We start from the raw sequence: 19,370 nt of genomic DNA on the forward strand, positions 1-19,370 counted from the left end.
CTTTGATAAGATAACTTACAACTCTAAAGAGTTGTAGCTCTCACTAATACCGCACGCCTTTACGTGTGCACGTATCGTTTTAGTACCTACAGCGAAACCATGCATATAGTTCTTTGACGATTAGAGCAATGAACACCGGCCAGTTTATTGAACAAATTTATAACTTTGTTGTAGGTAAGTCAGACGACGGAATTTGAAGTTACAATAGATTGACAAAAACCATTAAAGGAACAAATTACCGGGGTGTCTCAGCGTGTTGTGACTACGGTTGTTTGGATACGGAAGGTCAAGGGCGCTTATAGGAAGCCGGGAGAGGCCCCGGCCAGGGAGGAACGCCCCACTCCCCGTCTCCTGAACATGGGCGTGGCTCTGTCTAGAAATAGACTCAGCAACACAGTTTGTCAACACACGCCCACGTTGTCGAGCCTGGCTGAGGGTGGCGGGTGGCTGGCAGGCTTCTAGGAAATTGTACTGCGTGTTCCCAGCAATTGCTCCAGCGTGCAGGCGTTTATCGCTCTTTTGTTTGATTGCGTTTCCAGGCGTCCGTTTTGTACCTTGTCAAAAGGTGTAGCGTGAGTTCCATTAGGAAAAATGATGAATTTCTTAATTATAAGAATTTACATATTGTATGCGTTAGGCTTGAAAGTGTGCCGTCGAATCAAAACATCTTAGATTAAAAAGACCGTAATTGGGGTAATCCCGTTTACTAATAACAAAAAAAAGTTTGTTATCGTAACATTTAAGTTAAGTTCGGTTAGTATTTGGTTATGATTTAGTTTTTGACACATTAAGGAAAAAACGATGTTTCAATTTAATAAACAAATGTCCTTTTTTTTTTAAACCTTTTTGCGCAGTCTTGCTACAAAAGAGCTGAAAATAGTATACTACGGTAACTTTAACCCTCAAACTACCCTTACAAGTCTGGCTTAATGGGTAAAAGCAAAATAAGAGAATCCCCGAGGAAGACGACCGTAATCCGATTTGTAGTCATTTTCGAAGTGTAATCTTAGTTACCTAGTCTGGATTTTTATAGTTAGTTGTTCTACCTGCAAATTGACGCAACCAATGTTCATTGTCGATTCGACAAGTTTATTGTTACGGTGCGGTTATATAGAGCAGTTAATTAAACGCGGCTGGTGCTCGTGGTGGTGGGTGGCTTGCACGTGGGAGGGAGGTACCTAACGTACATAAGCGTGAACTTAGACAACCTATATTACATTTTATTTATACCTTTCTCCTTATCAGACTTTTGATTTAATCTTTTTCTGTGAAATGTTAAGGCGCAAAGTTAAATTACCTCTAAGTAATTATTTCTTTGTACATCACAATAAATTAATGTACTCTGAAATGCAATTCTATTTTGGTGCGACTCTGGAACCGATATTCCCGGTTTTCGGTTACGAAATAGTTTTAACGCTTATGAAACCGGCGTCCATATTTTACTGTTATGTTCACGCACTCATTAAAAGCTTTGTGAAGTTTAATTGCTAGCAGAAACCGCTAAGTGCCGGTGCTAAGATCCGATCTCGCTCGACTTCCAAGCAAACATTGGATTAGCTTGTTGCGAAACTGGCGAGCCAGCACCAAGAGCTCCACAAATAGAAACGTTGCGAATACATGCACCCAAAGTTTACTATTATAAGCCGATGCCGATTGTAAAACATTGTACGTCGTACTTCAACTGGTTAAGTATACGCCTTAATTCTAAAAATAGCAACAACCCTCGTACTTACATAATTATTGTTGGTTGGAGGCTGTGTTTCCTTCCCCCACCACCCAGCGCGGACCCGGCCGACGCGACAGTCGGTGTCCGACCGCCGGAGAAAGCGCATGTCTCAATGCGTCCATTCTTTTATGAATGTTATGTTCTGCGGATACACAAATGTAGCTGTTGCAGGCTTTTAATAATTAAAACGTATTGCTTTACCGGTACTTATTAATTTCATAATGTAATTAAATTATTATATTTTGTGCGATATGAATTCTAATTACCTTGGAAAAGTTTACCTTAAATTTTAACAGTATAATTGTTTATATTGGTTGTGTGGAATCAAGTGAATTTTAATAGTGTAATTGAATTTCTTGCAAAACTTGAGAACAATGTCAGTCAATCCCACAACCGTCGCTGCTACAGGTAAATATTTAGAGGCTTGTTTACGTATGATATTGTTTTCTTATATGATGTTTACTAAACTTCCACTTGTTTCCGTTTGTCACGTTTTATTTCATTAATATATAGGATTTATATCACATCACTGATAGTATCAACTCGTTCTTTAGTAATTCGACGAGAGTACCCAGTATAGCACTAAAATTTAATCAAATATGTCATGCATGAAAGTATTTTATTTGTAAACGAAGTTCACTTGATAAACATGATTGAAATTGAAACAATCGAAAAATATGGTACTCACCTCTACTCTTATATAAAACAATTGCGGAAGTTTAAAACGAATATTTAATGCTTTTTAAAGTAAACCCAGATTTCGTTTTGGGAAAAGTAAACATCTTATAAAAAAAAATAACGCAATAGTTTCGCAATCGATAATAACAGCCGCGGCTGTTCTCACGCAATTATTTCTGGTACTGTCACGTTATGATGTGATAATCATCACCGTTTGCTGGAATTTCGTTGCGTGTTCGACCACAGCTTGAAAGTTAAAAAGTTTTCCTCCTAACGAGTGACGTGTGACGTCACCGTCGCTCCGCCGTGACGTTTCTGCTATGCGTATTCTGTATCGCATGTTTTGCGTGATTGATATTCCGAAGTAGTTTTGTTTTTATTTTAAGTACAGGTATCGACATTCAATGTCATGCTGCTAATAGTTGGACTGTTGTTTATACGCATTTATATTTGTTTCTTTGCAATGTGATAGAGATTAATTTCATATTAAAAAAATATAAACAATGTGAGTTATGTATAAGATTATGACGTAATGTGAATTGCGAAAAGTTTTTAAAGAGATTACTCCTGAGTTATTTTGCTAGTAGAATCTACATTCTGAATCGGTAGTAGATTCACTTTTAATTGAATCGTTTATAATGGCGATTCAAAATTGCTTGCAATAAAGTATGTATTGATTTCGATTCCTTGGGTGTGGTTAATTTGATACATTTAATTTATTTATTGTTTCATTGCTATGTATTCAAATTAACTTGTACACGATTATTTAAAAAAATGCTTTTAGTTAAACTTGTATATGGTTGCAAGGTTTATGTCTAATATATGGATCGGTGTTCAATTATCTTGAATACAAAACTTCGTTCTGGTTCTTTTAATTTACTTGGTGGTAGGGCTTTGTGCAAGCCCGTCTGGGTAGGTACCACCCACTCATCAGATATTCTACCGCCAAATAACAGTACTCTGTATTGTTGTGTTCCGGTTAGAAGGGTGAGTGAGCCAGTGTAATCACAGGCACAAGGGACATAATATCTTAGTTCCCAGGGTTGGTGGCGCATAGGTGATGTAAGGAATGGTTAATATTTCTTACGCCTTTGTCTATGGGCGGTGGTGACCACTTACCATCAGGTGGCCCATATGCTCGTCCACCAACCAATAACATAAAAATAAAAAAAAAATCCACATTAGGACAAATATTTTTAGCTAGTATTGGAAATATTATTATTAATACGAACGCTAATGTAAGCAAAGTTAACTAGTAACACGGCAGTTGGGACCTTCTTACAAATAAGTGTTTCTCATTCAATACGACCGCCGGCCGCACTTGAAACAACACATTCGTTTGATGTGTGTATTAACATTGAAAATTTCTCACTTGTCGTCTACTGTTGTGCTGCTCGTATTGTCTTCAAATATTCATGGCGATGGCCAGTATTGTACTATGTGTAGGTGTGTTTTGTTCTCGTTATGATATTATATAATTAATTCTATATATGTCTGTTTGAACGCGATAAACTCAATAGCTATCGATCTGATTTTGATACGGGTATCACAAATGGGCGGGCTAAAATTCAAAAATATTTTATTCAATATAGAACCCAAAATCTACCAGTTCGGAACGTAACGACACTTGAGAAGAACCGGCGATAGAGATTCAGCGAGAACATTTATTTATATATATTTTTTTAAAGATATAGTTGTATAATTCATTGTGGATGTTGGTTGAAGATTTCGGAAATAATCATGCTGACTGAGAGCTGGCACGTATCGTATATGTATTTGTGAAAAGTTGCAAATGGAGATAAATATAAGTGGAGGCGCGATACAGATGGCCAGTATTTTTTTTTAATAGTCCACCTGATGGTAAATATGGTCACCACCGCCCACAGACAATGGCCCTGTAAAAATACTAACCATTCCATACAGCGTCAATGCGCCACCAACCTTAGAAACTAAGATGTTATATCTTTAGTGCAAGTAGTCATTCACCTTTTGACCGGAACACAACGTTTTTGAGTACTGCAGATTGGCGGTAGAATATCTGACGAGTGGGTGGTACCAACTCAGACGGGCTTGTACCACCTACCACCTAGTAAATTATTATTAAAAAACAACCGACATTTCAGATAATTCAAATGAAACATTGTTAAGGTGAAAAGATAATTTAATCACGCCGATTTCCATTCCGACCAGTAAATTTTAGATAGTCTAAAAGTAAGTGTACCGCTATATTGAATAAAGGTTACGACTTTGAATTGTAATGATTTTTTCATTAAACAATCTTAAATGTAAAACTAGTTTCAAAATTTTAATAAACATTTTCAAATAATTTATTTAACTTTTTGTATAATACACGTTTTTATCTTTCGTTAATTATTATGAATATAAAGTGGGCCAAGTAAACATATAATTATAATTCTCGTTGTGTTTTGATTTTTTTATATGCTGACCAAAATATTAACTTCAAACGATTGAGATCATACATACATGTCGTGTCACCGGTTTTTTTTATGTTATAATTTGAAGGAGAACCTGTCGGAGTTCGATTTCGGAATTCAAAGGTCAACATAACACGAAAATAGTTCAACGTTAATTCGATAGTTGTAAATTTCAAAAAAAATAATCAAAATCAAAATATTCTTTATTCAAGGAATCTCATTAAAGCAATTTTGAATCTTTTTTTATTTAAAGTGTTGAATTAAATGCGAAGCTACAACCGGTTCGATTCAACCGGGAAGAACCGCAATATATGTATATGCCACAGTTTGTTATATGTATGCTAGGTGTCTAGGTCCCTTGCTGCTTCTTATACTCGGATATATTGTTAGATTTTTCTAATAAGCACATACATCTTGAAAATTATATGTGTATTATTGGCGGAGAATACCCGTTCAATTGTAACTTTAATTTGTAGTCTTCTTATTTAGTAGTATACATAATTACTAGCTGCTCATTCCGACTTCGTACGTGTGAAGTCCACACAGTGCGGTCACGCCCGTATCCCTATAGATATGTAGGTACCCATCTATATATAGGCACTATACATAAACATAGATTAATCCGATGGTCGCCGATATAGGAAGATGTACTTCGTGAATAATCCTGCTTATATTCTACTAACCGAAGATGGTTGAATGTACTGGATTTACATGGTGACATTTGGCTTTGTGCAAGCCCGGCAAGGCATCGCCCATTCATATATTCATCGTATTCATATTCTACCGCCAAGTAGTGACAGCTATTATTGTTGTGTTCCGTGTTGAAGGGTCAGCGGTCCAGTATAACAATATCTTATCATATATTCTACCCCCAAACAACAATACACAGTACTGTCGTGCTCCGGTGTGAAGGGTGAGTGAGAGAGCTTAACTACTGGCACAAGGGACATAACATCTTAGTTCCCACACACCATCAGGCGGCCCATTTGCCAATACGCCTACCTATGACGTAAAATAGAAGAATAATATCCAATCGTTCCTTTGCATACTTCCTGTGTCGCGTTAATGTCCAGTACAAAATACCAGCGACATATTAAAAAGTTATCGTAAAATGCAAATTTCAAAATCAATTACACATTAAACAGGATGCGGGTATTTTTTTTAAATTGCGTTTTATTTTCGACCTTGTTTTGATTGTGAAAGTTACAAAAAAAATCTATTGCATAAAAAAAAAACATTAGGGTAACGACGTCGAGGATACATTAAGGTTGATTTAAAAGGTGTCTCAAAATGATAATAAAAATATTTCTATCAAAACCGGACAACAGAAAATAACTATCTACTCGTATACCATTAAAAATAGTAATATATCTTTTGGTACAAATACTAAATCTATATTTTGAAAATGTGTATTAAAATTTGTCTGTCTGGTAATTAAAATAGAGCGTGGTTAATTTTATAGAAAATTGTTTTTATAATAGGATAAAACAATGACGGATGAGCATACAATATGAAATCCATGGGCAGACATGTTGAAATTACATTGCACTTTTATTCAAGCAATACAATCAACATTTTTAAATAAGGTAAGTAAATGAATATTATACAATAATGATGTTCTCCGCGTGTTTCGGTTAAGTCGATCTCGAAGATTAATCACTGGGCAGGAGATATTGGAGTGCGTATTGCATTCGAAAACACATTCTCAATATAAGGAAGAAGAAATAGACACATGGAGCCCCTAATGATATTCTCTTGCAAAAAAAACCGCAGTCCCTGAGAGGAATAATTAAATAAAATAATTCAATTGAAATCAGTGATTGTCTTGTCTTCGGTTATGATTAATTCGGTCATCTCAAATCAATTAATATCTCGTTATTTTAAATAAACAAGTACAAAAATATTAAGCTCTCGTCTGCCGTTTCGCATAACACCTGTCGCTGTAAATTCAAATGATTTAGAGTGTTTTTAAAGAGTAAAAAGTACCGCAGAAAACGCAAAGAGGATATTTGGGACACGTTTGACGCACGAAGTTTCAAACTAGCGGTGACAGTCTGCCGTGGTACCTCGGAAGTTGGATTTCCCAGTGAGGTGACTCACGACTGTGTCAGCTTCTTTGAAAATAGATAGTGCGTAATCTACTGCTGTTTCTGAAATGATTTCAATTTGTTCTCACTGTTGTCTCTGTTATTCGTATGTTTTCTTTTTTTACTACGATAATTTGAACGATTTCAATTTATTGATTTCATTGATATGGTACAAATCAGGTTAAAACCAAATATGGTTAATATTTACATTAGAAAAGATAGTTAATAATTCCGAATGGATGACATCAATTTTAAGTTTTAAAATTACAATCATAAATATAAATATATGAGAACATTATTGAGTATTAGTTTGTATATATGTTTTTCTTTTAATTTGAATATTTGCGTTGCAACGCACAGCTAACACAATCTTGTTCCCATAGTTCTTAGATTTAAAACTATTATAACTAATTTAAATAACAATTAGAAAAGTATACAATACTTTTTTTCCCATAGAGAGGCCCGAGTATTAAAAATTGCTAGAACACGTCAAGGTTGTGTGTTATCGATTAAGTTTTCAATTATTTAATAGTGTGTTGAATTGTGGGCTATTTCGGTCGAGCTGCGAGCGGCGCGGCGCCGGTGTCAGACGGCGGCGTATATGATCACGATGCGTAAACCTCGCGTCTGCACCGGCGCCTGCGAGGTGACGTCTTCGTGTTCGTGTTCGTGTTATTGCTGACACATTGCCTATAATGTGTCGTATAAATTATCTAATCTGTGAAGATCATTTTTTGCGTAATATTTTTAATTCGTGTTACGTCATTTTACCATTCTCATAATGTCGGTTTTACAATTGACAACACAATGTCTCTATTTTTCTAAGGTAGATGTTGTCTGAGGTACCAAATAACCAACTGAAATGTAATATCGGAAAGGTAAAACTGACATGGTTTATTTTTGAAAATTATTTTGTTAGCTATTATCTGATAAAGCTTGCGATAATATATTCTCCATGATCAAATTTATACCAATTGTCTATATGGAGTTCATGAGCTGCAGTTCTTCGCTCGAGTTACATCGAAGTGAAAATAAAAATATACATACGAGGTACACCGGTACTCGACGATGATCGATCAAGCGATGTCGAAATCGTTTATCTCAAACACAAAATATACCAACGTCTATACTTATACGTTAAACTCATCGTATTGATTTGAACTCCTTCCAAACTCGATATTGATATTCCCAAACTAACGTCGTTATCGTCATTTCCTCGATATATCGCATAATAAATTTACGAATATAATCCAAATGATTTAAAATTCAAGAGAGGAGCAATAAATATTTTTTAAGATAATATATGTGTTTCGGTCTGTAAATGACGGTTTGGAAAAACGAATAAATAATGTAAATAAATTAATAGAAAAGATACACTGAAGGTTGAGACGTCTGTGCCGATATGATATTTGTGAAAAAAAAGAAAGTCTTAAATATAAATTGATCTCACTCCCCGAGGCTCCAGGCGTCCCGCCAAGGTGTTGAGTCAGTTGATAGTATAAGTAAACATCATCGCGTCTTATTAATGTTTATATCAATGGAATGAGTAACGTCGTGACTTCGAGCCGCCTTCGAGACCTGCTGTTTCATCGCCTTTATATATCTGATGATAGCTGTAGATTATTTAAAAAAAAAAAACAGAATTTCTATACACTGGATGTATATAGACATTCTGTTTTTTTTTAATCTGCTCTGATTTATCTGCTAATCTGTTGTTATTTTTATTTGCTTGCTTTAAAACAATATTGTAAGCGATGAAAAACTGGTGATACGGTAAAATCGAGCTACTGTTTTTGCAATTATAATTATAAATACATTATTTTGTTATAATTTCTAGACGATATTAATGTTTACTGACTAACCCATGTGTACATACTAATATTTATGTCCTAAATATTATGATTTCTGGGTAAAGTTATTCTTTGAAAGTTTCGAAAGTGACGCCCCTTTTTATTTTCGAAACATGGAAAACAAGCCGAAGGTCAAAGTAATAGTCTGGAATATTCTACTGCTGAACAAACGCCTTTTATACTCCTGAACTTAGTTACGATGTTTTGAAACTTAATTGATTTAAATATTTACGGAGATTATGTTAGTTAATTATACAGCTGGAATGTTTCGAACGAAAAAATATTTAAATATGTATTGTTTGAAGTGTGTTATTAAATTATTTAAAATTCATTAAAAGGCCTACTTGGGTAAGCACCACCTACTTCCCGGATATTATGACGCCAAGAATTGTTTTTCTCTTCGTCTTGTGTAATTCGCGAGCATTTATGTCTTAATCATTATTATATCTGGCTCTACTCACAGCATAACGTAGCTCTCACGATTGACGGGCCATTGACAAAGTTTCTTGCTTTGTCCGTACGAGTTTTCCATTCAATCATGAACATAAAAAAAAGAATGTCTAATGTTATTGTTTGAAGGCAGACGAGTTACTGTTCTTCCTGATGAGTTATCAGGTGAACCGTTGTCATTCGGTCAGAGTACCTGTAAGAAATTGAAACCCTTCCTTCAGAGCTAGTGCGCTACCAACCCTATCTTAATCAAAGTTAAATGTTTGTCGTGCCTGTTATTACCTTTCACTGTACCACAGATGCACAATAACTGTTGCACAGGGGCAAAATAGCTGATGAGCTGATGTACAAAACCAGAGATAACTACGGCATCTTATGATGATGATGTCCTCTTCACCAATATCTCCAACAGAGACTCAACTGCGCAGAGTATATAGTGCACACAGGTGCACTCTATGTCCTTGCTCATTATTAGATCACGAAAAGTTATAAAATTGGTGATGAGATAAACAGAACGTCGGCGATGTCCCGATGGCGCCTCGCCCTACGCTCTATCGAGAAAAGCGAGCGAGCGACTGTTTGCAATATCATTCGAGTTGAGTACCTATGAGAAATTTTTGTTCTCAAATTAGCCAACGACAACGGCCTTGCAACTTTAACTCGTGAATAGTCATCACAATAGTTCTGTCGCAGTTATACTTTTTAACTAAAAATATGTCTTAAAGACCAGCGTGACCGGCCGCTATGCAATTTATACAATAATTTATTTATGTATTAGTTGTAAGTGAGCAATAATAAATACGAATATGTATAAATCTTGAAATTCGGTTGTATGTATTTGAGTATAAACTTATGTATATGAATATATTAAAGGCTAGCCTTGGTCTATGGGGATTGAGTACTAAATAACAATGAAAATCAATGCATAATCGTTCAGAGGTTGGTGCGATTATTTCATAAGACGACGTAATTAAAATAACGTATTGTGTAAAATTGTTTTGTAATTTTGATTAGATATACATATAGTGCAATACGTACATGAGGTCAGTAAATAGCTGACTCAAACATTTACATATTGAATTTAATGCATCGTTTATTTTGGAAATGTATTTTGTAGTGATACATTTGCTATCGTGATTATTTTTCTTTTTATTATTTGTGTTACAGGCATAGGCCTTATTTAGAGGTAGTGTTTTGTGCGAGCCGGTCTGGTTGTATGTGCACCCCAACACCACCAGATATTCTACCACCGAACAATACTGAGTATTTTTGTTTGGTCGTTCGGGGGAGTGAGAAAGTTTAACTATAGGTGCAAGGGATATAATATCTTAGTTCCCAGAGTTAGTGGTGCATTGACGTTTTAAAGAATCGTTAATATTTTTTACGATGCCAATGTCTGTGGGCGATGGTGAATATTTACCATCAGGTGGCCACTTTGCTCGTCCGCCTAACAATTAAATATCGTTATAATCGTTTCTCTAATTACTACTATTTTATCTTTGCAATGACTTCGTGCAAAAAAATTAGCATATAATTGGCTATTTAACAATTAAAAGTTGATTCAAATATTTCATCATGACTTAGAATAAATATAAAAAGTGTATTACGTACTTTTTTATTAAGATGAAAGAACCTTGAAATGTTTTAACTTATAAAGAATTAAGCTAAACATAAAAATTACGTTGTTAGGTTCATTTATTAGTAATTTGAAATTATGTAAAGTTTTTTGTGTATATCGCATTCGTAGCTTAACTGATATTATTCCTGTTTAACTTCTTTAACGGATCTCGGTGGATCGCAAATACGTGCCGAAGTGTCACGATGCTAATGTTAGTGTGACTTCATTGTTTTTCACACAATACTAAAATCAATTACGTCACAGACGCAAAACAAAAAACTTGTAATGCGACACCTAATATTTTAATTACAGGTTTTTATTTTAATTAACTATGTATAGAAATATATACAGTAATCATTAATTTATTGCATTTTTGATGAAGGTAATAATTTTCATGATATTTTTTTATCTAATAAAAATAATAATTTATTTCCAATTTCATCAAACGGTAGTGGCGTCTTTTTAAATTGGTCTTAAATACGAAATTATTTTTCTATTTGTGCATATTAATGTGCTTAAAATCTCGCCAGAGTGTCACGTTGACACGGCGTGGCCTCGACTTTGACGCTGAAAAGATAATTTCGTAACGCGCCGACTACTACTTCGCTATGACAAACAACTCCAGCTTGTATTTATTTCCAACGAGAGATACGTCATTGACACTTGACTATTAAACTTTAGTACATCAGGAAAGCGGTTGAATTGCTTGTTGGGTAAATGTTCTTCGCCAAATCATTTAACTGAGTCATGATATTTCCATAACGTATTCCATTTATTGTAACTCAATATCTTCTAGTTATCGAACGGCGTCTTTTGTATGAAAAAAAAGGGGCACTTACGTCGATTCGTATTTTTAAACTTTTCGTTTCGTTTACTTCTGTATCGATATATAGTAAATACTAAACTTCCTTTATCTAAGGGCTTATAAAGGTCGGGCTGGTAAAAGTTATTCGATTTTATACCGAGAAATTTACAACTGTTGCTCGAAGTTCGCAAGTTGCGTGCCGTTCCTGATGGTACCGAGCTGATGCTTTTGCGAGTCGAGGAGTAGGGAGTGGGAGGGAATAGTAGTCCACAATAACACATCTCATGCTGAGTTGGCTAGTCCCTGAGATTGGGCGCCGTGGCGGAAATTCGGTCAATGGGGCATGATCGTAATTCCAGATTATTTCCTGTCGCGACGTACCTAAATGTCTATCTAATTATTTACCTCGTAATACGGTTCGAGTTAGTGGTTTAGAACGTTATAGACTTTCATAATGCACAGTCGCGATTTATTTTGAAAGTAAGTTATGATATAATCTGCACGGGACAGATTAAACGTTTAGCAGGTTTAGCCTGTTCGTTGTGTTTTTTTTTCCATTGATATATTCATGAGAATCGTCACGCACACACGTGTGAATAATTGCGTCACAATATTTTAGACAATATACAATATAATGGATTGCATTTTCAACATTTGCATAAATTACTTTGAGAAACGTCGAACGTGTATAGGTTATTATGTTCGTTGCTCACTTCATTTATTTGAATGAACTTTATTGACTAATTTCCTAAATATCTAAACAATTGGAGGGTCGTGAACTCGTCTGAAATGAACCTTCAATTTGCCGGTAATGTTGTCATCGCTTTATTCGTGCCACTCTCGCGTAAGATCGGGATTCTCGGAAAGCTGCATTCGACGCTGGCACGCGTTGTCGTATGTTTATTGCCAAGATTTTCGACGTTTTAACGAAAAGTAACGCGCGTCAGCGGACACGGCCAGCGGATGACAGAAGCCGGCAGCGCTGCGCGTGCGCGGTAGGCGCGTGAATGAGGAGCATGGTTCGCCTCGACCGCATCGCCCGCGCCGCTCTCCGTGCGGCCGACTCAGTGTCCGCTTGCGATCCGAGCTAGCTTGTCGTGTTCGGTGTTTCTGTCACGTCAGTTTTTGCCGTCGCCGCTCGTCGCTAGCGGCCGTTCTACTACCGACATAAGATGCTTGCGTTCAGCGCAGTGGATACCGTTTGTGATACAGTTTTTCAAAGTGTTTAAAGTGGATTCCGGACTATACCAGGCCGTGGAGCACGCGCAGCGGCTCGAGCGCTCCCAGGCCATGTATGTCATAAATTTAGGTGAGTCCGCAATCCTTATACATTCTTCGTTCCTCACCAACCTATTATTGGAACCAGACGGAACCGGTACTCGTTCGATTAGACGAGTGTGGCTCTAGTTACGAACAGATCGCGGGTCATTATCGTGTTTTAGATCTGGTTTTTTTTCGCAAAGTATTTCCTATTCGCTGTCTCGGGATTGCGATTTCGTGTTCCGGTGCTATCCCTAGGAATTGGCTCAGTGGCCCGGCGTTTATATAAACAACTCGTATAGTTCCATTTCAATTTGTGTCTTATTCATAGCGCACTCGATGTGTCTATGTATGTTTTTATTACAGTTCACGTACGTGTGGGCGTGTGTTGGTGTGTTTGCGCTATCGGTGTTGCTATTTTTATCACATAAATATGTGTGAGTTCTCATTTACTTTTATAAAGTGTTTACGTATGTGTGCGTGTCGTATCCGCGTTCGGTCTTATCATTTTCTTCACTCGATATCGCCGCGAATTACTTTATGTCTGTTGTCATGATTTACTTTTAGAATTATACAAACATCGCTTCGTTTTCTTCATTACTGGGATGTTGTTTATGTAAACACTGACGTCACGTGATCGCCTTCCATCTATTCGATGTTTTAGAATAACACAGGATTTATCGCCGTCGCTATCAAGAGTATTGTGGCTTTTTATCAGTGGCAAAGTTTAATAGATTCTTCGGTTCAGTTGTCTCTAGTGTCAGAATGCTAGTCTAAAATAAAATATACCTACTGTATAATATAATAGCATTATATAATAATCTTTTATATGACATCTGGAAAGTGAAGATTTCAGTAAGACTTTGTAACTCATTATCAGACCCCCTTTGGTTGTGTTATAACTAAACCCTGTTAGTTTATCATTTATAATTATTGTGAGTTATCATTCGTTCTCGTACGACATTTTATAAATAGTTATATTACACTTTTAAATGTTATTTAACTTCTAATAATGGAAGTGTGTATACAACATGAGTTTCAAGGCTGATAAGCGCACACATTCAAGACTATACACGCATTCGTGTCAATTTGAATCTTAATGTGGAATGATCTCGAACATGCGTACAATAAAAGCTTAAAAACGTATTGTATAATACATAATAAATGATATCGTTGATAATGTGATCTGTTTCCTTTAACTTCGTGGTCGTCGCGTGGTTCTCGTATCGGACTTACATTGGACGATCGACGATTCCAAGCTCCATTCACTGCACTCGATAAGACCAGAGATATCACATTTCGTTTTGGTTGTTTTCAAGTTTCGATATATTAAATGTATACAGGCTTCGTAGCGATGTTAGGGTGGCAGGTTTGATCCTGATCCATTGAGTTATTGTGCACCCCTCCTAATATAAACTTTACGCTTTATTGGAGGGAATTATGGTATAGAAATACATTTTTAAAGACGAATTTATGTTAGACATCCTGAAGAGAAAATAATTTACGAATCAATTTCCACACGCGAGAGTTCTCAGTTGAAAAAAAGCAATTGTTTTGGTTTTTTCACAGTATATTTTCGTGCATTAAATACGAGTAATTATCACGGAGTTCCAAATAAGTGGATAAGTCATGAGATTTTAATGTGTATGGCAAAACTCGGTCTCTCTCGATAATCCAAAAGCAAAATCGTGTTGCTCTATTCACGAAAATCCCATTTTAATAAATCATATTGACGCTTGTCTTATTAATCGTTATTATTTAATTAGCACTAGCTGTTCCTTAAGTGTTACTCAACGAGCAAGTATAAGTAGTGTTAACTAAATACGATTATATTTCGCCATAGTCGATGGTCATGGATACTGCTCTCTGTTTGTTGACTAAAGTTCTATGGGAAAATTGCGCATAAATCCGATCTGTAGTTCAGAGATTATCCTCTGTAAACGTCAATTTGGACGTCTAGCTATATTGTAAATATACGTATGCTAGAGGGATTTATTTAATATTCTACGAGCTATTCCTTCGTTAACTTTCGAATGTTGTACAGAACAGGACTACGGTATTACTCATCTGTGCTCAACTTGAGCTCGAAGCCTGTCCGTTAATTGGAAAGTAAAATCAGAGACTACTTTTGTTGACACAGTAATGAACATTCAATTGGAGAATGGACTATCGAAGTACAAGCGGGCGTCCTACTGCGGTACTCTACTAGTAACATGTACGTATTATGTATTAGTTATTCGTATGATACTAGAATATATAACATTCTTTATCCCATCAATTTTTTATCTTTGGAAGGCATATTAGCACACATCTGCTTACCTTCACCCCATACGATGGCTCAGTCAAGTAAAAATGAAATCGAGACTCAGTCGGTAAAATAGTTTTCACGTAGATGTCCAAAGCAATTCCAACCTTCAAATGCTCGTTAACATGTCCTTGTATATCCGAAATTACATATGTCAAAACAAATATTACTTTTCTAATCATCAGTAGATATATTTGTATTTGCTTGGTATGGATTATCGACCTGACTGTTTCCACAACCTTTTACGGTCTTTAACTATTGGTTCATAATTTTCTGACTGACTAATCATCATTCAGATTACTATTCTGCGAGGGCCTTAGATCATCTGCTCCGTGCATCCTATATTTTTTATACAGAGGATAGTTCATAAATTAAGATCCCAGTACGAGGACAGCCCGCGTGCTATACGTGAAGGGCCATCGTTATGTTTATTCAAACGTGATGTTATCGTAAACACTTTGTTATCTGTAGATAATGAATACATGCTCTATTGCCGGTATTACGATTGTGCCTTTATTGTACATATTATATTTTCCACACCAATGAACCGGTGAAAGAGACGCACGTGGTCGCTGGAATTGTTTTCCTAAAAATAACTAGTGACATCGTCTGTTTTCAAGTTTAAAGATAAGTTGACGGTGAAATTACTTTTGAACAATTTAACCTAACGTTTTTTAAATATTTTTTTTTAATTTCGATGACTATGAATTTTCGTTAGGATCAAGATTTTATTTGTGTTTGAAGATCTTTTTCTGAATGAGTCAGACTTCGTAAATAATTCTTTTGTTTGTCTAAAATATTTTGACAAGTTGCATTATTGTCAAAGCGCTAAGTAATAAGGAATTAGGAATTTTAAAATAAATTCTAGATTTATATCTGAGGATGACATTCCTAATGAGTGAGGTTTAGTCCACGTCTGGGCTCAAGTCCGTCAGAACCAGTCCTGAACGTACCAGAGACGAGCCGGCGCTGAACGGCGGGCCACTGACCCCTTGCCGGAACTCGATGACGGATCGTTCTCGAGCACAACCACTCATTGGCACACTTTCCAAACAGGATTAACACCATAGCAGACTTACCCCCTTACTTGCACTCGATGAGTAGCGGTTTTATAGTTATAATATGCTTTGTCTTCACTCGAATGACTAATTTTTAAGTCAGGAAGAGATAAATCTTTATATATATATGTACATATATACTAGCTGTACCACTTGGTTTTAATTATTCAAATCGAAGAATGAGTAAAAAAATTACATATTCCTGGCGATCTACTAATAGACCTCCTGTATAGTACACTATAAACAGTTCTTGATTAATATATCTTTATTTATAATACAATATTTTTCAAACGATCTGTATATTTCAGTTAATTGTTAGAGCTCTGTCATTTTACTTCCAAAGTTCCGATAACAATTTACGTTACGTTATTTAGAGGATGTATCGGTTCATATCGTGAATTGATATATCCTTTAAATATAACCTCGAATAATCAGGCGCGAATTAATATACCAAATCTGGAATCGTTTCGAATAGTAGAGGGAACATCCATATAATCTCTCCAGCTTTGAAATATTACTCTTATATTACCGAGACAATCGTACAAGTTAAATGGTGACGTAGGCTTTTGTCAACAAGTGTAAGCCGCAATAACAATTATTGTTATGTTAAATTTAGCGAGAGTTTGCGTTGACTTGCGAGCCCACGACAATGATTCTAGAGATGATGTAACGTCGTTAAGAGGAGAGAATTGGAGAGAAATTGTCTACATGTGGAATGCGATATGGATTGACAACGTTATTCGATTATATGTCTTGTTTGATTTTGTTTAATATTGAAATTGTCAAACTTAGGAAAATGAGACAATAATATCTTTGGTTTATGGTAGGTATATTGTTTTGGGGTAATCCAGCAGATATAGAAACTAATTTTATTGTTAAAAAACGAGCTGTTTGGGTTATGTACAAATTCAATTACGAGGAATTCTTAGCATTAATAATAAAACATATATATTTATTTTGCAATAGTAGTAACATCTTAGGATGGTCGCATGTTTAAACAACGATATTGTTCCAGATTCATTTATGAACACCATTTTCACATTTATTTTATCCACTAATCCGTGTTTTACAGTACATCCCGTATTATCCAAATCTCGTCTAGAATTTTAATTATTTTAAAAATAATTAGCATTATAACAAAACACTGCCGCCGCGCCGCGTTCGATTTCTTGAGATTCTTTTTCTTACCGGCCAGTATTAATCGTGTAACAAAACGTGACAACAAAACGTTTGTATAAACACGACAAGTCAAGACGGACTTGTAACACCAAGTTTACGTTTCCGCGACATAAATACATCCTTCCATAGCGAATATATTCGCTTATATAATACTAAATTCCGCAGACAAGTACTCTCAGCTTCACCAATTAATAAAATCAAATATCGTGCAAGAGAAACAGTAATAAACATCGCTAGGTGTAAAGCTCAATAAAATATTAAATGAACGATAAAAAAGCGTGAAAATAATTTATTCGTATTTAATATCTATGTAACTGATTTGTTTTAATATTTATTTTATTTAATTAGTTACAAAAATACTACAGAGTTTCTTGCCGGTTTTTGGTAGAATGTAGATTTCGAACCGGTTCGAAGTTTATATGAAATAAAAAATGAGTTTCAGTAGTGTTTGTATGACGCTACCTACCTACCTAAATAAAGTACATTTCGATCGTGATATAATTGTGATTGTGATGTGTGCGTGTCTGTATACGCTAAAACGGTACTGAAATCTTTTATTAGCCCTGTATGTTTCCTATGGTATTGTTGGCCGTATTACACGATCGTATCGCCGCCCGACGTCCGCCGTTCCATCAAGCGAGATACATCTCGGATATAAGACGAATGTTTGGGTTGCATTCAACTCGATGTGACAAGTGTGGTGGTATTTTTTCCTCGTTACGTCACTCGAATGACGCACGCGCAGCCACCGAAATAAATACAGAAGTTTGTCTAGACAGCGACCCATCTTCGTATAATGTATTGGGTAATGAAGGACACGTTTTTTTTTTAAATATTGTTCTCTTTGCTCGAAGAAGATAACGTTATATCGGCTGTGAGATTGATTGATATCTGCGTCACTTTCAGTTTGTTTATTTGGTAGTTTGATATTTCGTCCGTTGGGTCGTTTATAATCTACACGTTTAATATTATAATTAATGATGTATTGATTAATATGCTGTTGTTTACGTGTTGTTGTTTGAGTATCGACATGGTTGCGTCTGTTGCATTAGTCACGTTTTTCATTTAATATTCATTCATAACATGTTGAAACTGCACGGTAACGGTCATAGTTGACTGTCCCGTATGTATCATTGACCGCATTGGCGTCAATATGTATCGTACAACGGTGTTAATCATTTTATGAATATAGAGCGGACTCGTGGAAACACTGCCTTGAACCTGCGCTTTAGTTATTTTGTTTTATTTGTTTGATACCATTCGGTGAAATGCGTTATCTCTCTTCGTACAGGATAAAGTATTTGATTTGGTTCGCTGAAGTCCGAATAAATTATTCGAAATTATTTATTTCACTAGGCGTTTAATTCTTTATTTTTACCATTTCGTTATTTAAATAACATTAATTCATTAGTCGTGTAGTTAGTAGGTACAGTTATAGTACTTCTACAAATACTTATTTCCTAATTTGCAGTTTTGCCCTGAACGGATTACTGTTATTGATAAACTCGCTGAGCACGTTTAATATAGTGTTGTTTAGCTGTGCAATTGATTATTTGTGCATCGAATTGAAAAACAAATTATTAACATTTACACTTTAACAACAAAATAGCTTTTTCATTACCAACATCTATTTATGTTCACTTCACTTCCGAGATTAGTAAAAAATACAAGGAACCGAGTCAGACCTTGATGTTCATAGTTACCGATAGAAGTCAAGGTTTCTTAGGGCTCGCCGGGCTGTGACTCATACTCGATACATTTTGCGTATCGATTTTTTTATAAATATAATGTATTGTATATGCAATGCACTACAAAGGAAAAAGTTATTGTCGAAGTATTATTTACTGTAATAAACCTTTTATTTGGTGGACGAGTCTCAGAAGGCACGTCAAGCCGTCGGCTCTACGCCGTATGTTCGT

At 35.6% G+C, this 19,370-nt stretch overlaps 1 protein-coding gene across 10 annotated transcripts in view; it reads left to right on the forward strand.

Moving 5' to 3' along the window:
* Positions 1–19,370, forward strand: part of LOC113391478 (histone deacetylase 7) — a 70,185-nt gene that overhangs the window by 11,536 nt on the left and 39,279 nt on the right. Inside the window, exon 1 of one of the 10 annotated variants that reach the window (XM_064216733.1) lies at positions 1,797–2,134. The exons of 6 other annotated variants lie outside the window; for them this stretch is intronic. In XM_064216733.1, the coding sequence (XP_064072803.1) occupies positions 2,101–2,134 (34 nt within the window). In that variant the 5' untranslated portion in view covers positions 1,797–2,100. Of the gene's footprint in view, positions 1–1,796; positions 2,135–12,606; positions 12,959–19,370 lie in introns of those variants that run through there. 3 more of the 10 variants (XM_064216729.1, XM_064216735.1, XM_064216731.1) reach the window with 3 other exon arrangements.

The sequence above is a fragment of the Vanessa tameamea genome, chromosome 13, assembly GCF_037043105.1.
Source record: "Vanessa tameamea isolate UH-Manoa-2023 chromosome 13, ilVanTame1 primary haplotype, whole genome shotgun sequence".
Lineage (NCBI taxonomy): Eukaryota > Metazoa > Arthropoda > Insecta > Lepidoptera > Nymphalidae > Vanessa > Vanessa tameamea.